The sequence below is a fragment of the Gossypium hirsutum genome, chromosome D05 (genome assembly GCF_007990345.1).
Source record: "Gossypium hirsutum isolate 1008001.06 chromosome D05, Gossypium_hirsutum_v2.1, whole genome shotgun sequence".
Lineage (NCBI taxonomy): Eukaryota > Viridiplantae > Streptophyta > Magnoliopsida > Malvales > Malvaceae > Gossypium > Gossypium hirsutum.
In genome coordinates, this window is record NC_053441.1 from 4,284,052 (window position 1) to 4,309,400 (window position 25,349).

At 36.6% G+C, this 25,349-nt stretch overlaps 5 protein-coding genes and 1 pseudogene across 12 annotated transcripts; 2 read left to right on the forward strand and 4 right to left on the reverse strand.

The window, feature by feature from the left end:
* Positions 1 to 2,710: 2,710 nt before the first annotated feature.
* On the reverse strand, positions 2,711 to 6,886 carry LOC107940855 (ATPase 8, plasma membrane-type-like; annotated as a pseudogene).
* Positions 6,887 to 9,284: 2,398 nt separating this feature from the next.
* LOC107906927 (60S ribosomal protein L39-3) lies at positions 9,285 to 10,081 on the reverse strand. Its single transcript, XM_016834080.2, has 3 exons — positions 9,922 to 10,081; positions 9,631 to 9,734; positions 9,285 to 9,510 (listed from the first exon to the last, which is right to left on the reverse strand). The coding sequence occupies exons 1-3, from the start codon at positions 9,922 to 9,924 to the stop codon at positions 9,462 to 9,464; spliced, it is 156 nt and encodes a 51-aa protein (XP_016689569.1). The 5' UTR covers positions 9,925 to 10,081; the 3' UTR covers positions 9,285 to 9,461.
* Positions 10,082 to 11,191: 1,110 nt separating this feature from the next.
* LOC107906926 (DCN1-like protein 4) lies at positions 11,192 to 14,697 on the forward strand. Of its 3 annotated transcripts, XM_016834079.2 has the most exons (10): positions 11,193 to 11,480; positions 12,432 to 12,516; positions 12,986 to 13,060; positions 13,142 to 13,178; positions 13,295 to 13,378; positions 13,580 to 13,640; positions 13,746 to 13,852; positions 13,983 to 14,048; positions 14,349 to 14,488; positions 14,580 to 14,697. In XM_016834079.2, the coding sequence occupies exons 1-9, from the start codon at positions 11,405 to 11,407 to the stop codon at positions 14,442 to 14,444; spliced, it is 687 nt and encodes a 228-aa protein (XP_016689568.2). In that variant the 5' UTR covers positions 11,193 to 11,404; the 3' UTR covers positions 14,445 to 14,488; positions 14,580 to 14,697. The 3 variants fall into 3 exon arrangements, with proteins under 3 accessions (XP_016689567.2, XP_016689568.2, XP_040949134.1); XM_041093200.1 differs by having other exon boundaries at positions 11,194 to 11,480; positions 14,349 to 14,697; XM_016834078.2 differs by having other exon boundaries at positions 11,192 to 11,480; positions 13,983 to 14,697.
* Positions 14,698 to 14,793: 96 nt separating this feature from the next.
* LOC107906925 (class V chitinase CHIT5b) lies at positions 14,794 to 16,345 on the reverse strand. Its single transcript, XM_016834077.2, has 2 exons — positions 15,018 to 16,345; positions 14,794 to 14,929 (listed from the first exon to the last, which is right to left on the reverse strand). The coding sequence occupies exons 1-2, from the start codon at positions 16,126 to 16,128 to the stop codon at positions 14,901 to 14,903; spliced, it is 1,140 nt and encodes a 379-aa protein (XP_016689566.1). The 5' UTR covers positions 16,129 to 16,345; the 3' UTR covers positions 14,794 to 14,900.
* A 957-nt stretch (positions 16,346 to 17,302) lies between these two features.
* On the reverse strand, positions 17,303 to 21,040 carry LOC107906924 (putative cysteine-rich receptor-like protein kinase 20). The gene is made up of 7 exons (XM_016834076.2): positions 19,449 to 21,040; positions 19,100 to 19,228; positions 18,797 to 18,972; positions 18,479 to 18,689; positions 18,138 to 18,375; positions 17,896 to 18,046; positions 17,303 to 17,762 (listed from the first exon to the last, which is right to left on the reverse strand). The coding sequence occupies exons 1-7, from the start codon at positions 20,563 to 20,565 to the stop codon at positions 17,454 to 17,456; spliced, it is 2,331 nt and encodes a 776-aa protein (XP_016689565.2). The 5' UTR covers positions 20,566 to 21,040; the 3' UTR covers positions 17,303 to 17,453.
* A 503-nt stretch (positions 21,041 to 21,543) lies between these two features.
* Positions 21,544 to 24,819, forward strand: LOC107906922 (uncharacterized). Of its 6 annotated transcripts, none has more exons than XM_016834071.2 (9): positions 21,545 to 21,756; positions 21,855 to 21,905; positions 22,301 to 22,322; positions 22,674 to 22,788; positions 22,937 to 22,969; positions 23,302 to 23,427; positions 23,784 to 23,890; positions 23,971 to 24,042; positions 24,287 to 24,819. In XM_016834071.2, the coding sequence occupies exons 1-9, from the start codon at positions 21,613 to 21,615 to the stop codon at positions 24,646 to 24,648; spliced, it is 1,032 nt and encodes a 343-aa protein (XP_016689560.1). In that variant the 5' UTR covers positions 21,545 to 21,612; the 3' UTR covers positions 24,649 to 24,819. The 6 variants fall into 6 exon arrangements, with proteins under 6 accessions (XP_040949135.1, XP_016689560.1, XP_016689561.1 ...); XM_016834072.2 differs by having other exon boundaries at positions 21,608 to 21,756; positions 22,301 to 22,413; XM_016834075.2 differs by having other exon boundaries at positions 21,623 to 21,763; positions 22,249 to 22,322.
* The last annotated feature ends 530 nt before the right edge of the window (positions 24,820 to 25,349 follow it).

Below are 25,349 nucleotides of genomic sequence, written 5' to 3' on the forward strand. Positions count from 1 at the left end.
CACCACCAGTTATACCCATGAATAATACTTTCTTTGCTCTTGGGTCTAACTTAGATTCTTTTACATGATAATATGCAGTGGAACCAAAAACATGTAAAGAATCATAATCAGTAGCAGGTTTACCAGTCCACATCTCCATAGGAGTTTTTCCATTTATTGCAGCTGATGGCAATCGGTTAATTAGATGGCATGCATATGTAACTGCCTCAGCCCAAAATTCCTTGCCCAATCCAGCATTGGACAACATACATCGAACTTTCTCCAGTATAGTCCGATTCATGCGTTCTGCCACCCCATTCTGCTGTGGTGTATCTCGAACAGTGAAGTGTCGCACAATGCCCTCATCTTGACATACTTGTAGAAATGGATCATTTTTGTACTCAGTACTATTATCTGATCGAAGTCGTTTGACCTTTCGACCTGTCTGAGTCTCCACCATCTTCTTCCACTTCAGAAATGCATCCAAAACTTCATTTTTTCTTTTCATTAGATACACCCATACTTTTCTTGAATAATCATCAAGAAAAGTGACAAAATAGTGCATACCTCCCAAAGAAGCCACTTTGGTAGGTCCCCACACATCACTGTGAACATAGTCCAGAATTCCTTTCGTATTGTGAATTGCTGAACCAAATTTTACCCTCGTCTGCTTGCCCAGAACACAATGTTCACAGAATTCCAATTTGCAAGAATTTGCACCTTTCAACAAGCCTTGCTTCGCCAAAGTCTGCAAAGCTTTTTCACCAGCATGTCCCAATCGCCTATGCCATAACCTGGTAGCCTCTGAATCTGCATCTTTCGCAGAAGCTGTTGATGTTGATCCAATAATTGTACTTCCATTTAAATAGTACAAGTTATTTCTTCTAGTGCCTTTCATCACCGTCAATACCCCAGCTACTACCTTTAGTAATCCATCTCTCAAAGTGATTGTGAGCCCTTTAGATTCTAGGGCCCCTAATGAGATGAGATTTTTCTTCAAGCTGGGTACATAGCGAACATCTGTCAGAACTTGGATTGAGCCGTCATGGTTCTTCAATTTGATTGTACCTACACCCATTGTCTTACAGGCACTATCATTGCCCATAAAAACAACTCCACCTTCTAGTTCTTCAAGACTAGAAAACCAGTCCTTATTAGGACACATATGGTAAGTACATCCCGAATCCAATATCCACTCATCCGTTTGACATGCCATTGCCATGCCAACCAAGCTAAAGTCTGACTCCTCATCATGCTCCGCTACACATGCATTAGAAATAGACTTGCCCTTTTGTAACTTAGGACAATTCTTTTTCCAATGCCCTTTCTCACGACAAAAGGCACATTCATCTTTGGCGGGTCTCCCTTTGGACTTACCCCTTCTACCAGTTTTGCTGCTGTGTGAACGACCTCTTACTGTTAAGACTTCTGCAGTTGTATCTCTGTGATCTCTTTTATCTTTCTTTCGAGTCTCAGATCTATACAACGCACTACAGACTGCATCAAATGTGATTGAATCTTTCCCATGAAGCAATGTGGTGGTAAGATGATCATATTCATCAGGAAGGGAATTCAACAACAATAATGCCTTGTCTTCATCTTCAAATTTCTCATCCAAATTTAGCAAGTCTGCTAAAATTTTATTGAATGAGTTCACATGGTCATTCATCGACATACCGGGTGCATACGTGAACCGAAAAAGTTTCTTTTTCATATAAAGCCTATTTTCAAGACTTTTCGTTAGAAACTTTTCTTCCAATGTATCCCACAGCTTCTTCGCTGATGTCTCCCTCATGACGGAGTACTTCTGCTCTTTGGCCAAACATAGGCGGATTGTACCACACGCCTGTCTATTGATCTTGGCCCACTCCTTGTCATCCATCTTGTCAGGTTTTTCTTCAAGGGCTATATCCAGCTCTTGCTGACATAAGACATCCAGGATCTCACACTGCCACATACCAAAATTATTGGTACCGTCAAATTTCTCTACTTCAAATTTTGCATTTGTTACAGTAGTCCTTGCTGATGACGATGCTGCTGACATTTTTCTCCTCAATCCCAACTACTGTATACGTGAACAGTACTGTATACGTGAATAGTGCCGTATACGTGAATAGTACTGTATACGTGAATAGTGCTGTATACGTGAATAGTACCATAAACGGTCGTATTCCCCAAGTACGAACCTGGCTCTGGTACCAATTGTTTTGCGGAAGCGTATGAAAGAGTAAAATTATTGTACTGAAAAATCACACTAAGTTCAATTCCCAGGAAAGAGAGGTGGATCACGAGGATCGCTTACATACCAGATCTTTCCTAGCCAGAATATCCCTCTATCGTAATTTAATAGCACAATAAATCACTACAATGACACTTGCAAAACATGCAGAACAAAAAATAAAGAACACTAGAATTTTAACGATGTTCAGCAAATTTTGCCTACGTCCTCGGGCACTACCAAATATATTTCACTCCAAAAATACAAGTGAAAGTTTACAAATAGGGAGAGAAAACAATTGCCTTAAGTAGAGAATTGCAAGTGTGGGATGAAGAAAGTAAGAAATGGTTAGGCCTATTTATAGTTGAGGTTTAAGGATCAACTTGCAATGTCCCTGTACAATTAGGGACCAAAATTGCAATTATCCCATGCCAACTAATCTTACTTTCTACTTTCGGTGCCAACTTTCTGCCACTATTCATCTTTGAAAAGTCAAAGATTGTAGGTATCCAATAAATATCATAATCATACTACTTAACATTCCCTTTCTTTATTTCACATTTTTGAAATGGCACTCAACAACGGTAACTATTCCCACGACCTTTTTTCAGGTGAAAATGGCATTCTGCCAATGTAATAATTTTGTTTAAGCCTTGCATTATACAGTGTAGTGTTGTTGGATTGTATCAATGTCTATCCCCTTCAACTTCACCACTGATTCAACATGACCCTTGAGTGTGTGGAGCTCCCTCAGCCTTCCAAAATCAAAGCCAAACTTAATTAATTTGTGCGTATAGTTTTAGAAAGAAAATAAACAAAAGCTTGCATGCTTCTAAACAATGGTGATTGTTTAAGGAAATTACCTTGCAATCTCAGCACGCTTCTTAGCCTGCTCAGCTATTTCTGACAACTCGTGGTGGTCCTTCTCATTGGTCCAGCTGGTTTCTGGGGGTGAAAGGCCGTGAAGGGTACGTTGATCTGCTGCCCATTGTGCCTCCCTCGTTTCCTTTCCATAATTCTTCTTTGTTGTGAATGCGGCCTTAATTTGTTAAACCAGAAAAAGGAATTTAGTCAAAATCAAAATTAAAAAAAAAAAGAAAAGAAAAAGGAAGGAAATTAATGTCTTAACAAAGAAAATGTGGTTGACCTTTTTCTGAAGCAGATTGTCCCAGGCTTTGCCGGTCAAAGAGTAGCGGATGATGAACTTGAGGATATCAAGAGGGATGTATGTAATAACGCTAAATAACCAAATAACACCTGCCCATTCCCATCCAATGCCTTCGATCCTGGCAAACCCCCAGTTTGCATACACCGCAATACAAGTAGCCACCTTGTTCAACAAGTAACAAACACTTGTTTTAACATTCAACTTATCTTTAATTATACATAAACAATGCATAAAACTGAAATTTGGAAATATAACATCATATTATGCTGACCAACTGCGCTGCGAGGAAGGCTCCAAGAAGCAAGAGACCAGGGAGTTCAACAAAGGACCAGCTCCTTGACCTTGTCACGAATATGAGTGCTTGACTGATGATACTCACTTGAAGGTAGAGAGCTGAAGTTAACTCATTTGCGTTTTCGTTTATCGGTTTCACTCCAAACTTCTCCTGCAAATATGGAAGAAAATGTTCACATTTTGTCTTTTTCGTTTTCCCCTCTTGGTTTGGTTGATTTTTTTGGTCAGTGTGATTCACTTACAGTGAAGAACAGCGTGTCGTGGACCAGCCAGAAAAATATCACGCTCACAATCGCCATGTAAGCCCCGAGGACGACCCCAGTGATGAAGATTTCCTTCAACTTCCACGAGTCGGGTGTAGGAGATGGTTTGACCCTGTCCTTGGAGATAGTCATGATGGTTCCATCATTGAGGATGGCAATGATCAACACCATGAATGGTGAGAAGTCAAACTCCCAGATGAGAGCAATCAGCATGAATCCCATTACGATACGGATTGTAATGGAAACGGCATAGATTGTGTAGTTCTTCATCCTCTGGAAGATGGCTCTGCTGGTCAAAACCGCGCTCACGATCACACTCAATCCTGGCTCGGTCAAGACTATGTCCGAGGCACTCCTCGCAGCATCAGTTGCATCAGCCACTGCAATACCAATATCCGCCTTCTTAAGTGCTGGGGCATCGTTGACACCATCTCCTGTCATGCCACATATGTGATTCAATTCTTGGAGCCTTTTAACAATCTCGTACTTGTGCTCTGCACACAACAAATTGTAAGTAATTAAGTAATTGACCTTACAAAAACATTAAATCTACTATGAATATAGTTGGTTCTTTTTATTTTTTAGACTTAAGATGATTATTCAATTACCAGGGACGACTCCGGCAAATCCATCAGCTGTCTCAATGAGCTCATCGACGGGAATGGTAGCAATAGCCTCATCCTTACACTGGCCAAGGAGGGAGGAAGAAGGATACATGTTCGTCCCCATTCCAAGTCTGTGACTCGTCTCTTTTCCGATGGCAAGCTGGTCACCTGTGATCATCTTAACATTGACACCAAGGTCAAGAGCCTGTCGAATAGTCTCGGCACTATCGTGCCTTGGGGGATCAAAAAGAGGCAAAAGGCCCACGAACTCCCATGGTCCTCCAGCACACTCCTTTTTTTTCTCTGGAATTGTCTGTGCAAAGACCAAATAAATTAGTTAGAGAAGTGGTTGATCTTAATATACATATTCATGATGAAATCATTTAGTTTTAGGGTCATCCACCTGTCTAGCAACTCCCAAGGACCGAAGGCCACGGTCAGCAAAACTGTCAATGACATGATGCGCCTTTTGCCTCAAGCCACCGGTGAGCTCACATAGCTCAATGATCTGGTACCAACCCACATGATAAGATTTTGAATTCAGGAGCCAAACTTGTGTAACCGGTGATTACTCTGAAGATTAGAAATGAACTACAATGGCAATTCAGTTGATGTACTATCTTACCTGCTCAGGAGCACCCTTGCTACAACGATGCCACTCACCATTTCTGTCAATGTAGGTGATAGCTGTGCGCTTATCCACGGGATTGAATGGTAAGAAGTGTACCTCAGTGATTCCGGCCCTTGCCTATAGTTTCATAAGCAGCAAAATCAGTAACACATGCAATGGCAGAGATATTACAGGTGGTATGAATGGAAATGTGAATTGTATCAGATACCTCTTTGGGGTCTCCCAACATCCCAACAATCGAAGCATCAATGGCATCCTGGTTTTCAACCCTGGAAGCCCTTGCAGCAATCAGTACAAGGGCGTCTGCATCCATGTCACTTACAAACACCTGCGGATACAAATACCGACTTCATGCTCATGAAACCATGTTAGAAAGATAGGAAAAATGCTAATAACTTACCTCAATGAGACTCTTGTCTACTGGTAGCTTGTTGAGGGTGAGAGTCCCGGTCTTATCGCTGCACAAAACATCCATCCCTGCCATTTCTTCAATGGCAGTCATCCTCTTGGTGATGGCTCCTTGTTGTGACAAGCTGTGAGACCCAATAGCCATTGTCACAGACAAGACTGTGGGCATGGCTATTGGAATTCCTCCGATGAGAAGCACCAAAAGGTTGTCAATACCGTCTCTGTACCTCCTGTGCTGGATCAGGTACATCACCAGGATCTCAATGAGCATTCCCACAGCAATCGAGCAGATACAGAAGTTACCAATGGCTACCAATACCTGTACCAATAAGCAGTGGGTTATTAAATAATCCAAACATGATGGATTTACATCATAATACCTAAACAACCATGATTAAGGTACCTTTTGGAAGTGACCAACATTGTTGGTATTGTCAACAAGGTGAGCAGCCTTGCCAAAGAAGGTATGGACACCAGTGGCAATGACAACAGCCTCGATCTCACCTTGTTTGCAGGTGGATCCCGAGAAGACCTCATCACCTGGATTCTTGGTAACAGGCAGGGACTCACCAGTTAGGGCCGATTGATCAATCTTGAGTGCATCGCCTTCCAAAAGACGAGCATCCGCCGGGATGATGTCTCCCAACTTAACATTAATTACATCTCCTGGTACCAGAGTTGCAGCTTCTTGCTCACCCCATTTGCCATCTCTCAACACCTACAAAGTGAACCATGAAGTTGATGGAACCTAGAAAAGGAACTCCAGACAAGCAATAGACATACATGTATGGATCAGCAAACAAAATATACCTTAGTTTTGGGTGCAAGACCAGCCATCAAAGCAGCTGCGGCATTGCCAGCATTATTTTCCTCGATGAAACTGATGGTTGAATTGATGAAAAGCAAGGAAACGATACCGATAAAGTCAGGCCAGTCTGGAGGCTTGCCACCTCCATTGGCCAAAACAATGGCCATAATAGCAGCAGCCTCCATCACCCAAGACAGAGGATTCCACATAAAGCCCAAGAACTTAAGAAATTTGCTCTCTTCTTTCTCTTCAAGCTTGTTAGGGCCAAAGATTTGGAGCCTTTTCTCTCCTTCTGCTGATGTCAAACCCTCTCTTGTACATTTCAGCTGCTGAAAAACCTCCTCCACAGGGATTCTCTCCTAATAAAAGCAAACACAAAGTACTGTAATTTAGTATCTATTCTTTCTAAAAAAAGCAACATGAAAACGAATAAGAATGGAATCCAAAATGCCTACAAGATCAACAGTCTCGTTCTTGATCTGCTCCAAAGAGATATCACCATTGGAAGCCATTGGAAGCCATTGGCAATGAGATGATGAGCTTAGTTATTATTGGAAGTGTTATTTTGGCTTGAATGAACTAGTGTTTATATAATTAACCCGAGCTTCGAAAGCAAATGAGAGAGGGAGACAGTAACGACATTGAATTTTGGACTAGTTTCTTTGGAGGCTGTGTGGTTTGCCATAAATTGCGCTGTTTCTAGTTTGCATGAACTGTTTCATCACATCACCCAACAGCCTTTTATATTAAAGAAATAACTTGTCCATGCAGTTTTGAACAAAGGTTTGTGTCGTAGAAAATTGCCACCCTCCCAAATTCCTTTTCAAAGTCAGAACTAGCTTAGAAGTTAAAACCGATGTTTTGCTTTTTATAGGGTTCTGCTGACTGCCCACTAAACTGGAAAGAAACACTGAATTCAGCGCAAATATTTTTAGCAGAACTGAATGGAGGGTTTACTCTTTGCATCTTGTCTCTAGTTAGAGGAGTACGGATCCGGTCAGACCACAATCCAATTTGGATAAACTATACACTTTGTCATTAAACTATTAGTAAGTTTACATTTGGATCACTCATTCAATTTCAAAAAATTACAAAATGATGATTAAATTATTCAAAAAAATTTATTCAAGTCCCTAAACTATTCAAAAGTTTTTATTTAAGTCATTAAGCGGTTAAATTTTTTTTTCTAAATCCGACTAACGAGCTCTAAGCAATGATTCAACAATTAGTATGATAGGTGAGTACCCATCGAAGACCTGTGTCAAAAATCGAGAAAGAGAGCTATTTGAATTTCAATTCATAGATTCATGATATTCAAAATTATTTTATGAAAAAAATTTATTATAAAAAAGGAGAAGAAAGCTTTCAAATGATATGCGAATAAAAAAAAGCCATATAACATTAATTTTAATAACCCAGCAACTTAAATAAAAACTTTCAAATAATTCAATGACCATTTCGTAATTTTTTGAAATTGAATAATCAAAATAGTTTAGTGATTTTGTGTAGTTTAACTTTAACTAAATGTAAATACAAATACAAATTTTAATTATTAAAATTTTATCCAAAACGCAGGTCGAATCAATTAAGATCAAACCAAGCCGAACAGATGGCTCATGCACGCCAAAATTACGATATTCGGATAATTGAATAGAGACAGGTCAAAATTTCATCCTTATTAGTTGATATTTCATTGTTGTGAAAATGATAACCGATATGGCTAGAAGCCTGCTATAGAATAACAATCCTACCATTCCTGACATCTTGATTTTAATAACTTCAACCGCACATTCCACTCCACTGATCCATCATTGTCAAGCTCGAAATTTTGATTCAGCAAACTTGAAAATGCTTCGTAAACAAGGGCACATGCGCTGGTGCTCACACTTAGCAGGAAGCTGGGTAGCGGACAAATCTTTTCCATACGACCCATTTAAGCAGACGAATAAATTACTTTTCCTTCCATAGAAGTGCAATTCAAGTATTATTACATCCAGTTATCATAACTCCAATTCAAGTATTTACATTGGTAACCAAGCTCATCATGTAAAAATTACTTTTCCTTCCATAAAAGTGCACTCTGTTCCTCAAAAACATCATAAACACACAAGCCATCAATCGACTGTAACCATCATAAACGGCACATGTAAAGACCATTACAACCCATCTCCGTAGTTCCAATTCATTACTTGTTGCCTTGTACACTAGTTTATAAACTCTTCATTTCCACAACACCTGCAGACCATATTAACGTTAAACCTTCCCTAATCAAATGATTCCCTCAAAATCATTTTCCTTGTCAAATTACCTAAATGATCTCCCCGTCTAGAAACAACAATGCATACAAGGCATAAATCTCTTCCTTTCTAAACTAAAGTCTTGTGTCTTGTCATGACCAGACCCAACCCGCTTAACCACATCATGAGACAAAAACCAAAATTATCCTCTTTCGTACCCACGAATCCCTCAAGGTTTTATTACCTTCATATTCGCTTACAAATCCTCAAACTCCCCAAGAGAGCTGTGGGCGCCCAAAAGGACAATTTTGGTTTGCATCTCACAACACAGCTCAGTAGGCTGGGTCAGGTCATTACAAATCTACCCTATATATTGTCTCTAATAGTTAATCTTACCACCAACAGATTTTTTCGCTAGCATGTGATATGATCAACACTGCTCTCTAGAACTCAATACAACAAGCCATGTCACTCAAAATTCTGCCTTAAAGAAAAACAATATTACCTAACCATTTCAAGATCATTAGTTCATAATACCACAATGGTTCAGTTAAAATAAAGTAATAAATTTGATAAAGCCACCCTCAAGCACATAGCTATCATGCAGGTGAGAATTGTTTAACATATAAGGTAAATTAAAGCAATTACCAAAGGAAAGTTCAATACCATGCACTCACATTAAGATGAGATAATATAAAATCAAACTAAAACGAAGCCACTAACAATCTCATCAAAATCCCTAATACAAAGATTCTCGATGGTTCCCAATATTAAATCCCAAATAAAATAAGTCCGAAAATAAACTTAGAAAACTTAAAGAAAATACTGGAAACAAATAAGCCCATCGAACTTAGAACCCTAGCTTGGTACGGCGCCAGTGCCTACGCTTAGCATTGTACCTTCAATCAAAAAAAAATTGAAAAAAAAAATCAATAAATAATCTGAATAAACCTTAAAAGTGAGACAAAAACAAAAACTTGTAAGCATGTTTGAGCAAAAAAAATGAAGCAAATATAGACCTAATGGTGTTGTCGGTGCGCATTCGGATCCAGTAAGGAATGGGCCTGTTTTGCCTCATCTTCTTGGCCAGCTTCTTCTTGATCATGAAGGTCTTGTGCGAAGGCTGTCAAATTAAACCTTTCAAAATTGAGACTCAACTGTTCTTTGCACATACAGATATATATATATAACCAAACATTTTTGCAAAGGGAAAATGAAAGCAAGAACCACAGCTATTAAAGCTTAAAAATGAATAGCACAACTATTTTCTAACGTAAGGAAGAAAGGAAGGTAGGGGGGAGCGCGATTACCATTTTCGGCACTTCAGCTGTTGAGAGGGATGCGGCACTAAAGTTCTCAAGCTGCTGGGTGAGACTTTAAAAACAGGAAGCGTGAAAAACCTAACAATTTTGTACTGAATCTGGGATTTCTAGGGTTTACCTTGTTGGGCCATACGTGGACTATGAATTTGGGAATGTTGACTTTTTTATGACTTTTGGACCAATTGATTCTGGGATTTGCGCTCCAGTGGATCACTTCTCTTCATCGTTTGGGCCCTCTCCAATTTTCATTTTAGTTTTTCTTAATTGTGAATTTTATTTTCATCTTTATATTAATTCAAGAAAATTTATATACGTATTCATTTAATAACTCTTTTTAAAAATATACATTATTTTTATTTGAGACCTAGTTGGGGAATAAAATTATACACTAATTTAAAGGCTGAAGATCAATGGTAGATGAAAAATTAAAAAAAAAATTCAATATTCGTTGTTGAGGGTAGCGTAATTTAAAGGCTGAATTACTCATTTAATTCAATGTTTAATAATTTAAAAAGTAAGTATTTTAAATAATAATAATTGAAATTAAAATTTTAAGTGCAGAAAAATTAAGTATTAAATTTTTACTATTAAATTTTATATGAGTTGAATTTATATTGAAAAGTTGTTTGGTAAATTAATAAATACATGTATTGAATATGGTTGTTTGATAAAAGTAAATATTATTTTTTAAAATTATTTTTTTTAATTTTAATCTTATTAATATAATATATTATATTTTTTTATAGCTTTGGACGAAAGATAAATATAATCATTTAAATATTTTATTTTTTATAAATGGATAATTTATATTTTTTAATAAAGTAAAATTAAATATTTATTAGTGTAGAAAATAAGATTCTTCAACCTCAATTATAAAAGAAAAAATTGAACATGACTTATTGCATGTAGCAAATACTCGCGTGGCGTACAAAAGTCCACGTCACATTTTTCATGTATTCTGTGTTATTTTTATATTTTTTAATTTTTATAAATTTTAAATTATTTATTGATGTATATTTTTTAATTAAATAGTTATATAAAAAAGTCCTTAAAATAATTTATCACTCCATTAAATATACAGTACAAGATTTAGAATATTTCAGTCCTTCCCAATTGGTATTTAATAAAAAACATTCTAATTACTAAATAGTAATTTCCTTTCTCCGAAGTTCAAAAACTTAACCTCCACTCGCAGCGGATAGTTGCGTGGCGCGTGCAAAAGCCTCTCTATTTCGATCTTTAAATACTACTGATTAATCTCTTTCTATCTCAAAAGCTACTCCAATTATATCTCTATCTCTATCTTGTGTTAGTCTGTTGTGTTAGTACAGTCTCGCTGCCTCTCTCTAAATATCATTGGATCTAGGGTTCTGGGTTTCTTTTTCCTCTTCAGTCAATTGGTCATTGGTCATCAAATCGAGTGGCTGTGGTTGTTCCATCATTGGCTTCAGTCCGATCTCTTTTGTCACCAATGCCTCCCCGCGCATCTAAGCGTAAATCTGCCCCACCCAATTCCTCATCCGTCACATCATCCGACGGTCGTTCTGGTACATCCCTCTCCTTTTCTTATTTTATTTTTTCCCTTAAAAAAAGTGATTTTTATGTGTTTTATTGTTTGGTAACCGAGAAAGCGCGGGAAAAAGATCAATGAAAGTAAAAGAATTTAAGCGAAAATCGTACAATACCCGATTATTTCTTAACAGTAATCATTGTTATTTACTCTCTTTTATTTTATTTTGGTTTGTCGGTGTGTGAATGACGACTGCTTCACTCAGATTAGCTTCTCAGAAACCGCGGGAAAAGAGAATACGTTAAATTGAAGAATTGTGCACTAACTATATTTTAATCATCTTCTGTTAAATCTTCTCCTTTTTTAGGCTAGGAAGCTTCTTAGGATACAGTCTAAATCAATCGATGGCCATATAAATCTGATTCGTTCTTTGATTGAATTATTGAACATATCTCCTGGGATTTATCAATATTATAATTAATATTACAGGTTCTTTTTCACAGCAAGTTAGGGAAAAATAGCGTATGAGGGAGATAAAAAATAGGGCCTTTTAGCATTAGAGCTGAAAGTTAATGCTAGGAGTGAGGAAGACATAGGTTCAAACTATTGAAAAGGATTTTGCTTTTTGTTCATGATGGTTCTCCATGTAATGAGCCCAACTTGGACTCGTTTTCCTGTTGTCAGTAGGATTCGTGTCTTTTCGGTCCCCTAACTGGTGTGTGAATAGCCTTATAGGGTTTAATAATAACTGAAGTGGCATTCTGAGAAGGTTGATACGTAGAATATTGATAATTTTTATAGAGAATTAATTGCATGACGTTTGCTTCTGAAAATGACATGAACCGGCATTCAAATTGCTATCTGACTTGAATGTTAGTGGATACAGTAATGGTAATGATAGTCCCCTAATATTTAATCGACTAAGTTTTCGGGTTTTTCTTGTGAGGTGCCCGGTATTCTTATTAGATAATGCTACTCTTTGTTTCAGTCTCAAGTAAAGCTAAAATAAAGGGGCTGGAAAAAATAGATCGCTTGTTCAATACATATGCAAATAGTTCCTTGGGCATGATTGAGTAAGTACATATTGTCTGCATTCTTTTATATTTTTAGAGTTACTGATATGGTGATATGAACTTCTTGCTCTTGCTCAATGATCAATTGGTGTAATTATTTATAAATACAAAAGAAAATGTCAAATAAAATTATTATACTTATCCAAATCATGCTGCTATCATTTTTCAAGGTCAAGCATCTCTCTCAGCTTTTGGTTCTTAAAGGAATTACATTATTCATAATTGTTGTTTGAACATAATGTCTCATATGTTATTGCATGATACATAGAGTTATATTTCATATCAAGGTACTTACCGACAAATGCTTAGGACTTCCTTTTGTCTGATTAGTTTGATGTGAGGTCACACAGATGCAAACCTAATTTGTATGAAACAATTGAAGACAAGTCCCATGGATGCACAAAGAATGATTTTCTTTACAGAATTACATACATATCTTTTTTTTAATACCCTTAGTTTGCTTGAGCAGTCCAGAAGGTATTGAAGCACTCTGTTCAGATCTAGGAGTGGACTACACTGATGTCAGGATATTGATGCTCGCTTGGTATGTTCTATTCTGTGGACCATGACTGGGCCTAATGTTTGGTGAGAGTTTCTTCTAACAAATGTGTTCTGGATATCTCAGGAAACTAAAAGCTGAAAAGCAGGGCTATTTTACCCAGGTAAGCAGAAGAACTACTTATATGACTCGCTACATTCAACAGATGCCTTAATAGAAAAAGTGAACTGACATTAGATGAGCCATTTCTTTTTTTTTTTTTTACTTGCACTGAACCAGGATGAGTGGCAAACAGGCCTTAAAGCATTGGGGGTTGATTCACTTAGCAAACTAAAGAAGGCGCTCTCTGATTTGGAGAAAGAGGTATGTTGCAATGGCTATTACAATCATTGTAAAGTCATTTTCTGATAGAAAAGTTGATGTAGGAAATGGAGCCCTCGACTCATAAATAGAAAATAGAACCCTAGATAGATTGATTTCCTAACTAGGATATCTCCATTTTCCTTCTGAAGTAAGCAATTTAGTTGTAGTACTGATTTGATCTTTTATATATCTGAAAAATAGGTGGAGAAGCCATCCAATTATGAGGATTTCTATACCTATGCATTTCGATACTGTTTGACAGGTTCCTATTAATTGAATGAAAGCAGCCTTTTTTTTCCTCAGTGCACAGATTCACTTTTCTAGGATTAGTTTTTAATAAAAAGCTAACACTTATCCTCTTCCCCAGAGGAGAAGCAAAAGAGTGTGGACATAGAAAGCATCTGTGAATTGTTGAATCTTGTTCTAGGGGTTCAATTTCGTCCTCAGATTGATTCACTAATTGAATATTTGAAGGTAGGCAGCCAATTTTGTTTGAGGCTGTTATTCTTTAATTTTTAGCAAAGGAAATGATAATTAGATGCACTGTTTTTTATTGGAGCATATATTCCATGCGTGCTTATGATATTTGGACTTGATTTTCTAGGTCCAGAATGATTACAAAGTAATAAATTCAGACCAGTGGATAAATTTTCTACGTTTTTGCAAGGAGGTAAACCTTTTGGAAATGTACAAGTTTGCTAATTTTATTTTCCCATTTGCCGCCATAACTCAATACCATAAAGTTTCTTTCCATCTGCATTGGAAGTCAGTGTTGGCTGCCAGAATGAAGAAAAACTAAGAAAAGAAAATGACATGTAAAAATATGAATAATACATGCTAGATTTCACATGCTTGACGTATGTACTTGATATTTGATGAAAAGGCATTAGTTTCTTTTATTATCATAATTTTCTTTTTCCTCAAGCAACCTTGAGGCATCTATAATAACTTTGAATCTTTGCTAGAACAGATTAGCTTTCCAGATCTTGAAAACTATGATGCAACCCAAGCTTGGCCCTTGATCCTTGATAATTATGTTGAATGGATGAGAGAAAAGCATAGCTAGTGTTGCCATTTTTTGTATGTCTTGCAGATTGCTGATTTCATATGGTAAATGCTTTCTCTGTGTGTCCCTTAGATGTTATGCCCTTGAATGTATTAAAGAACTATAAAATTTTCATTTTGATTAATTTGTCGACAGGACAAGACCTTGTGGAAAACCTAACCACAGCAACCTTGGAGCTTGGCTCATATCATAACTGATTAAACTGATTTTACTGAACCTTTTTCTCTGGTTAAAGCTGCAATTTTGTTGTCCTCCGATGGTTTATACATTCTGCATTCATTAATAGTTCCTTTTTCCTTTTTACAGTTTGTTATTTTAAGCAAAAAAAAAAATAAAGAAAAGAAAAAGATTTGTTACTCAATGAAGGATATATTAATATATAGTTTTAAACCATGTTTTGTTTATCACAACAGTTTCATTCTGGTAGTACTAAAGAGACCAAGGAAGCTTCAATCTTCATTCACCAAGAATCCACGCTCTTGAAGCTGCAAAAACATCAACCAAAGAACACTAAATTGTTAATTAACTAAATCAGAATAAGAAGAGTAAAAAATGTTCCAACTTTATTGTTACCTTGTTTAGAGATTTTCCACTCACTATCAGAGCCTAGAGCCCAAAAGAAATAGCCACGAATTCCAAGTGCTTGTGCAAACCCAATCTTCAACGTCGCTGTTATATCATCATCATATCCAACCCAAGATGAACCAACATAAGAATATGTCGAGACACTGTCCATGTCATGTACTACAATGGCACCGTTCTTCTTATTGAACTCCTCTATCTCCAGAAATGTCATTGTTCCATTATCTCCTGGCCCTACTGCAACAGCGGCTGATCCAATCTCATGAAAACTTGGGTCCTTTAGTTGCCAACTTCTTCCATAAAGTGGCAATCCCATAACTAGCTTGCTTCTAGCCACCTCAGCTTTGATCCATGATCTAAGCCCATAACTCGTAGTCACATTACTGCTCGAGTCATAAAGCGCTGCATGAGCTCCTGTCACTGAAGTGTTCCATCCTCCATGATAATCGAAACACATTACATTAACCCAATCCAGATTTTTATCCATAGAGTTCGCTGGGTATTTTCGGTAGACTCCATCAAAGTTAACCTCGACTGAGAAGTACACGGCCGCCGTGAGAAGTAGAGGTGCTCGGCATGTTGCTTTAGCCTCAACTTTGATAGCTCGTCGCCATTCCTTGAACAAATGGCCTAAGTTCTTCATATCTTTCGGGTTGTTGGGGTATTCCCAGTCCAAGTCCATCCCATCAAACCCAAAATTTCGTGCCACCTCCATAGCTGAAGCTATGAAAGCTTTACGTGACTTTGGCTTTGAAGCCATACGAGAAAATTGAAGGGAATCGGAACCGCCACCGCCGATGGAGAAAAGGGTTGCGGGCGGAGGATTCATGTGGCCCAGGGTGGTAGTAAAATTTGACATCAGTAGGGCTGTTGAATTTGATATTTCGAATTTGTAGGTGACGTTGCTTGGCATGAGAAAAGCATAGTGAATATGAGAAAACAAGGATGTATCTATGGCTGATGGTGGGAAAGTTGAATCTGAAGGCCAATAAGCTGCTTTGATAGCCGGTGCAAACGCCATGGCAACTGATCTTGTAGGCAATGTTAATAAAACGATATTAAGAATGGAAAACAGCTGAAAATATATGATGAGGGCAGCCATTATTACAGAGGCTTTTCACAATATACGGCATAAAAACACACACGTATATATATACATACACAGTTAACTGTTCAAACAACACTAAACATAAAAAATAGAACAAATACTTTAATGGTCAGTATGTGCTTGAACCTTATATAATGGCCTTTCGTTTTTGTCTGGGCACTAACGTCTGCTTGCGGAGATGAAATGAACGCAAGTGTGAAGGCAGTGACAAGTGGAGAAGTCTTTATATTCTATATTTCAAAATTTTGGTCAAAGTATTGGGAAGTAATGTTAATCCCTCTATTTTTAAATAATCAATTTACTCTGTATACTATTAAAAAGAATCAAATAAAATCAATGTAATATAATTAAAATTCTTTTATAAAAACTATCCTGAAATTTTTTTCAATTGCATTTCAACTTCATACAAAAAATCTCATTTAAGAAGGGGGGTTTTGGTCCCTCAAAAACAAAAAATTACTATTTCTGTTACCCAAATAATGAAACTAAAAATAATATATGGTAAAATTACACTTTGCCCCCCAAAAATAAAAACTTCTTTTTAACCTATTAAAAAATGATGAAATTATAAATGATTAAATTATGTTTTTAACCTCTCAAAAATTTATAATTAATTTTCAGCCCCTCTTAAAAATTTTCTAGATTCGCTCATTTCAGAACCACAAAAAAATTAAAAATATTAATCCTGTTAAACAATAAATAATATTTTTTAAACAGTAAATATGAACTCTATTTTGATTTAACCTTATTTGATTATTTTTAATAATATAAGAACTAAACCAATTCTTTTAATAATAGAAGGCTTAATTTAATCATGGTTTAAATATGTTAGTGGTTCTTACTATTTCGAAATTTAAAATTTAGTTTTTATACAAAATTGTCAAATCTAATAAAATATCAAAATTTAATGTTTCAAAAGTAAAATATAAGATAAAACTTTAAACTTTAAAAGAGTATAAAACTCTCTTAACATATTTAAACCAATTATAGAACCTTTTAGGTACCTTCACTGAAAATTTTGAATAGGAGGCTTACGGGTTACCCTTTCACTTTTCAAGATCCATGAAGCAATTACCACATGAAGAAGCAGGTATATGCGTACGTAATAATTAAGATATTTTTTCTCATGTTGCATTACTAATAAATGATTTTTTCAAGTACTTGGTCATTGAAAAAATGATAAAAATTTAAGAACAAGTCATGTACTAGTATTAGCTCTGAAATTATTAACAATGAAAAATATAAACAACAAAAAAAAGACACTGCAAATAATTACAAGGAAATCAATAATCATCTGTTGTCATTGTTTGCAGCGGCAATCATCGGGGTTCCAATTGTGAAATCTGAGGGTCATTGAATGAGCAAATTTCTTGTTGTGATGCAGACGTACTTCCTGTATTTTTATCTGCTTTTACAGAGAAAGCTGGCCTTCTAGGCGTAGTTGCCGCCATTGAAGCATTCTTAAGCATACTGAAAACTTCTAACATGGTTGGTCTATTCTCTGGATTTTCTTGCACACAAAGCAATGCGATTTGCATGCATCTCATGATTTTACAAGTTGAAGATGAATCATCAAGTGATGTATCGATGAATTCTGTCCCTCTATCATCACTCCACAACTCATATGCCTGCAAATCATCAAAAAAGAAAAAAAAGAAAGCCTATTAATGTCATTCATTCAGTAGCTTAAATGGGTTTGTTTTTGCATTTGGAAAAACCTTGAAAGTCTAAACATTAATGAATTCATGGTGATTAACTTACATATTCAAGAAGGTTTAAGTTCTCCTGTGGGCCATAATAACATGTATTCCTCTTGCCACTTATAATTTGCAGAAGAAGAACTCCAAAGCTGTAAACATCATACTTCATGGAGTATATACCTTTTCTTACATATTCAGGAGGAACATAGCCACTGAATTGAGATTTGTTTGTCATTAAAATGCTAAGCAATATACATCAAATCAAACAAAAGGAAACCCTGTTTCGAAAAAGGTTTAACTTACTATGTTCCAACAATTCTACCAGTGTTTGCTTCATTTACATCCTTCTTGAAAAGTCTAGCCATCCCAAAATCTGATATCTTGGGGTTCATATCATAATCCAGTAATATGTTGCTAGCTTTTAAATCCCTATGAATCACCGTAATATTCGAATATTCTTGAAGATACAACAGTCCTTGAGTAACCCCTTCAATGATCCTCACACGCTTTTCCCAGTCTAAAACATACCGCCTGACTGGATCTGCAACAACCCCACACTTTTGATCATAGCATCAAGTATAAAATTGTGACCAATATGTGCTTTAAACTAAAATTAAAGACTTAAAATCAACTTAATAGCATACCAAAGAGATAGAGTTCTAAGCTTTTATTTGGCATGAATTCATATATCAGCAGTTTTTCCTCCTTTTCTGTGCAATATCCCAACAGCCTTACTAGATTTACATGTTGAAGCCTGGCTGTTAATGTAACCTCATTTTGAAATTCCTCATGTCCTTGAGTAGAAGTTCTGGAAAGTCTCTTCACTGCAATTTCCTGGCCTCCTGGTAATTTACCCTATCAAAATCCAAAAAGGATACTCAATCATCATTTGCTGGTGTCTGCAACTTTGCTTCAGCACTGAATGTAAATGCTATTGACCAACCGTATACTGTTTATGTTACCTTGTACACAGGACCAAAGCCACCTTCTCCAAGCTTATTTGCACTTGAGAAATTATTTGTATCCCCTTTGATGTTAGCAAACTTGAACACTTGCAAATGGGAAGCATCACTGCCAAAATTTTCAGCAGCTGGTGCATTAATTCTTGGGCTAGGAATGCTCGTTAAAACCATTTCCGCTGTAAAAAGCAACCAAAAAAATGTATAAGGAAAACTCAGAAAAAAAAAAGAATCTTTCCTTTTATGCATTGCTATCAACCAAAACATTTGCTCCAATTCCTATCCTCAAAGTTGAAGGCCATTTACCTTCTGATTGAACCTTTCTTCTACGCAAATAATACAGTAAAGCCACAGCAAGGATAACAATGAGAGATACTGGAAGGATGATTTTAAGCAACAACTGCTGCTTGTTTGCTTGATTTTCCCCCTCTTGAGCTGCCAATGTAGTTTACCAGCAACATTAATTAGGATCTGTCATCAAAGTTGATGCACTTTTGTTTATCTACTTTGTTTACTTTATGTAAAGATTGATTTGGCTAAAAGTTATGAAGGTTGTTTTTAGCTACACAAAACAAGCAAACAGAAACCAAATCCTAACTCTCTAGTGCAGAGTTTTTAAGCTCAAAAATCTTCTGAGATGGTTGAAAATATCTACCTGCCCGTGATAGCACCCAATTATCATCATTGGAAAGCTGAAAAGCTTTGAAACCAATAAGCTTTTTCTCCTTTACATAGGACATTTTTGCTTTGATAGTCTCTACATCATCAAAATTGATCCAAATTGTTGGGGTAGTTAGTAAGTTCACTACATAAGTTGCATTGTATACACTAGTAGCTCCATAACCATAATCTCGAATATATGATTTGATAGCTTTATAACCCATGGAACCATCAATGTTGACAGCAGGACCTGAAGCTGGTGCACCAATGGCATTATCTTGACTGCTCACCAATTTCCATGCATACCCATGGTAAGGCAAACCCAAAACCAGCTTGCTAGGTGGCATTCCTTTATTTAACCATTCCCTAATCCCAAAATCTGTATTGACATTACTAGATGGATTATACAAAGCAGCATGAAGACCTGTAAAATTCTCCCTTGTCGGCAAATGATAGTCATATGCCACAACATGAGCCCAATCTACATTTCTTCTTATGGAATCGATTGGATAACTTACCATTTCAATTGTTGGCAAGTAAAGAATGGCTAGTGTTAAGATCAATTGCGACTCACCTGGTTGTCTCTGCTCTGAATTAATGGCAGCTCGCCACTCATCTAATAAAACACCAATATTAGACAAATCTGTACTGTTAGGCCAGACCCAGAACAAGTCTATGCCTTGAAAACCATAACGCCTAGCTGTTTTTATAGAGGAATCAATGAAAGACTTCCTTTTAGAAGATGCTGAAACCATTGAAGATAAAACTGAGTCATTAACATTTTCACCAGCAATAGATTTTCCAGTTGCAGATATTCCATTCCAGATGGATAACAGTGGTTTAACCGATGGGTTTCTCCGTTTGACTATGGTTGGAAAAGTAGACAAATATTGTTGAGAGGCAGAGGGGATAAGGAGCTGATAATTTGAGGCGTTCACATCAGCAAAAGCGTATGAAAGATGAGTGAACAAGGCAGAATTTATGTCTTGTATGGGAAATTCACCACTGGCATACCAGTACCCAGCTTTAACCAAAGTTTGAGCTCCACACAAGTGGAATTGAGAAGAAGGGAATAAGATGAAAAGAAAGAAGAAGATAATTTTGGATGCCATGGAAACTTAAAAGGCAAGATCTGTTCTTCAAAGTCAATATACCATCATGTGTTAACAGTGACTTTTACATTAAAGAGGCTTCCCGATTTGTAAACTGGCAAATACAATATGTACTACACCTACCCGTAACTTGAAAATCGAAAACCACGCTCCAAAGTCCATTCCAAACCCCATTTTCTAAATGACTACGGTATTAACCGGCCCGTCAATGGTTCCCGCAATGAAAGAGGAAGCCACCGCAGCTTCTTCTATATTCTACATCGACAAGACTTTGGGTTTTTGTGGGTGGCTGTCATAGGACCTAACTCAATCAATGCTATATTGAATTAAGAGAGCAAGGGAGTTCTTTGACATTTGATGATGGACACTTGTATGAAAACAGACAAACAAAAGAAGTAGAAAAGATGTTTTGACAGCTACCGTTTAGCTAAAATATAATAAAATGTTGAGAGTTTTCATGGATTTTCCGCCATGATATAAAATTAAAAGTTAAAAGGTAGTGGAGCAGTGAAGCAAGCAAGCTTAGCAGCAGCAGCCTACTATACACAGAAACAAAAGTAATTACAATCTCGTATTCTAGACGTATATTACGTCAGTTTTTATCTGCATGACACAATAGTTATCGCATAACGACATTTGTGTGAATTTTTATTTCTTTTACTTCCGAGAAAAATAATCCACCTACCAAATTTGTGATACATTTTACTTATTATATAAAATTTCTTGAAAGAAACAATCACTAAACTTTAAAAATTAATTTTCATTAATCATAAAATAAACCTAAAAAATACTTTGATTTCAACAAATTAAAATTATTTTCTGAAAGAAAAAAAAATCATGAAATCGAAAAAGTGCCGTGCCTATTATGCCAGAGTTTTCACAAACTGAACAAAAAATCGGACGGCCAGTAATGATTGAAATTGGACGGCCACAAGGGCTCCTTACACTACTTATTTATTAGAGAACAAAGGGTTGACTTTCTTTGGACTCAGCCTATCAACTATTGCCAGTAAATTATAACCGGGAAAGAGGAGTACCATAAAACAAATGCTTAGCGCGTTTCTCCACGCGCCTACTCTAAGTTTTCTTTGCTCTTCATCTTCTTCCCCTCAACCTCAGCCAAATCCCCGCCCTTGTCTCTCTTCCATGGCTTCCTCTTCCCTGGTTCGAATCGCTGTTGTTGGTGACGTCGTAAGTTGTCGGTTTTCCTCTTCTTTATTGAATCATATGTATCATATTGAAATTTCCTTTCCGTTTATATATTTTTTAACTTGGGCTTTTTTTTGAAGCACGATGATTGGGACCTTGAAGAAGATGCAAACGCCCTTCAATTTCTTAAGGTAAAGATTAAATTTTGTTAAAAAAAAACCTTCGGATTTTTAGATAAGTAAAAAAAAAAGCGCTAAGGATTCTGCTTTAATGTGAAAAATAAAAATAAACATAAGAGGAATTCAATAATATAATTTGCTTATCGATTTGGGTGCTTTTAATTAACTCGGCACTCTAGCTTTGGGAATTTTATTCCCAAATTCCCTGATTACATGTGTTCAATGAAACTGTACAAGTTGCCAGACTACATTTTCACAGATCCCATTGATAGATTTCAAGTTCCCGTTAAATTAAAGATTTGTCTTCTTATTGGCTTTTTTTTGGCTTTATATGAACTCTTCTGATGTTTAAAAGTGTCATACGGATCTCAAAAACCTATCTGATAAGAGACTTCGTGGAAATGCAGCCGGATTTGGTGCTCTTCACAGGCAGGTTCCTCTTTCCTCTTTATCCAACCAATGTGTGCTATGATTAGTCACTTTTGGAGTCTTCCCTCTAATATTTTTCCAGATCCAATAGGTGAGTCATGTTGAAAAGAAACATGTATTGTAAGTTGTAACCATGTTGTGGCTAGACTCTGGCTCCATTTCACACTCTCGGATATGTCTGAGACACTCTAGAGTTGTTCATTCATTTAAAAGAAATTAGATAACTGTAGCTTATGTGCCTAAATCATGCAGCCAATGTCTAGCTCTAGCGCTACCTGAACAACCTGTTACATCCGTCAAGCTTTTGCTTCTCCCCTTTTTTCCTTGTTCACATGCTTTTGCTTCATTCAGGTGATTTTGGTAATGAAAATCTCGAACTAGTTCAAGATGTCGCTGCTCTCAACTTTCCCAAAGCAGTTATTTTGGGGAATCATGATTCTTGGAGCACTCAACAGTTTTCTTCTAAGTGAGTTACTTATGCCCGATGGATTGACTAATATGCCTGTTGGGTGTGTTTGGATTTTGATGTGGTGGTTCTTGTTCATGTCTTAAGTTGCTAGCTATGCATTAGACAATCTAATGATTTCTAATTCAGCACATCTTTTCTTGTTTAGGAAGAAGGATCGAGTTCAACTTCAGCTAGAATGGTGAGCTTTGCTGACCTATAAAAAGGAATTTTGAGAATGCATGCTTCTGTAATTTTCGCTGTTCCTTTTATTCTTCCATGTTAGATGGTAACTGTGAAAATTTGAGGCTTGGATTAGTCCAGTACATTTGTTTCAAATATCAATATAATCTCTTGGCTATAATGATGTTCTGTTGCCAAAAGTTAAAAATGAGAACATATGGATAAGGACTTTGGCTACTGACACAGTTTATTGTATGTGTCATCATATGGTCCTTTAGCATATTATAATCATTTGTAAGTTGTAGCGTTTGAAGGGCATCAGTTGATAATAATGTTACTTTCACATTATAGTCTTGGACAGGAACATGTAGGTTACAAACGTCTGGACTTTCCTTTACTAAAGCTCAGTATTGTTGGTGGACGGCCATTTTCGTGCGGTGGTCAACAAATATTTCGGAAAAGGCTTCTGTCTGCAAGGTAGTATTGCATAGTGGCAGCTGTTTGTTAATTTACTACCTGTTTTGTTGACTTTTCATACTTTTCTCTTGTTGTATGTTTGGTTACTTTTACTCTTTCCCCACAATGACTCACTTTTCTGCAAGGTTGTATTTCAACCTTTGTCTACTATTTCCTTTCTTAGATAAATCTTGTTTGGCTTGTCTGTTAACTTTGCAAAACACTTGAATCGACTTTATTAGATTTAAACTATTCTGTAATCTAACAATCTAATAAGTTAAGCTGGCTGTGCTAATGGGATTGTTAATTGTGGAATTTGGCTCTCGTCTTACAATCTTTATGCATGTTGCAATTTACCAAATTGGAGTGCCATTTAGGTATGGAATCCAAGATATGGAAGGAAGTGCCAAGAGAATCTATGAAGCTGCGCTTGGGACCCCAGAAGATCATCTAGTTATACCTCTTGCACATAATGGACCCACAGGTGTATGGACTTGCCATTTCAATCATTATTTAAGACCAATTGGGTATTCCTATAAAAGCATTAGGCGTTACTTTTTGCAGGTCTTGGCAGTGAATTGAATGACATTTGTGGAAAAGACTGGGTGTTTGGTGGTGGTGATCATGGTGATCCAGGTAATTTATCAGAGTTAGGCTCCTTTCAATACAGTGTTTTACCTTCCCTTCAAAATAATTTAATTATCTCACTCTGTTTTGTGCTTGAAAAGATCGGTGGAATAATATGAAGCTGAAGACCAGATGTAGGAGTGTCAAAACTAATAAATCAAATGTCCTTCCTCATGCAACTATGTTTGTCTATGTTTGAAATAGATTAATGGCCTTATTTTGTCAAAGCTAACAAAAATATCTTTTGGTACAGATCTAGCACAAGCCATCTCCCACTTGAAAGAGACTACTAACGTCTCCATTCCACTTGTTGTGTTTGGTCACATGCATAAGGAATTGGCACATGGGAATGGTCTTCGTAAAATGATTGTAGTCGGGACTGACAACATCATATACCTGAATGGGGCCATAGTTCCCAGGGTTAAGAGATCCACAAATGAGACCTCCCTGCAAGCATCCAATTCTGATGGCACCTACCGAGCCTTCACTTTAGTTGAGATATTGAATGGACAAGTGAATAAAATCTCCGAAAGTTGGGTGTCTGTTGTTGGAAATGAGACAACATTAGAGGAGGAGCACATACTATTCAAATCGAACGGAGAGTCTTCTCGCTGATTGGTGTTGAGTTTGACTTCTTACACTCTTTAGAGACCAGCAACAGAATTAATCTGCTAAAATCTAAATAATAGTCTTGAATCTTGCTTACTGGTCATCCGTATGTAGCAGGAATATGACTTATCTTCTCTGGTAAACATTTGTTAATGTGATATGGAGAGTTCTGCTTTATATGTTTGGAAATGATAAAAAAAACTGCTAGCTTTCAGCTTGTAGTTTTCTTGACAACCTGAAACAGGGTCCAGGGCGCACAGCCAATCTCTGACCGATAGGATTGTAAATAAAAACAGAGCATTTGTAAAACGGTTTATGAACAGCTTGGCTCGATTTTTTTGCTGTTCAATTGGCTGGTTTAACTTTGCAGGGGACTAGATATCATTTTGCTTATGCTCCCTCAAAGCAATCCTATTCTTTGGCAAGAGTGTGGTGAAAGGAAAGACAGGTGGCAACGGCTGACCAATTAATTTATGATTTGATGTGCTCACAGTTTCATCTTGATTCAGTACTCCGTAACCATTTCTATAACGTTGATATATTCTATCTTCTCATAAAATATAGTCATACATACACCTGATTCCTGAAGGATAATATTATCCTATTTTATGTTCAAATACATTGAATTGAAAAAGTAGCAGTAATAAGACTGTTACCATAACCTACTAGTTAATGATGGCCAAGGTAGAGAAATGGATTAAAATAAT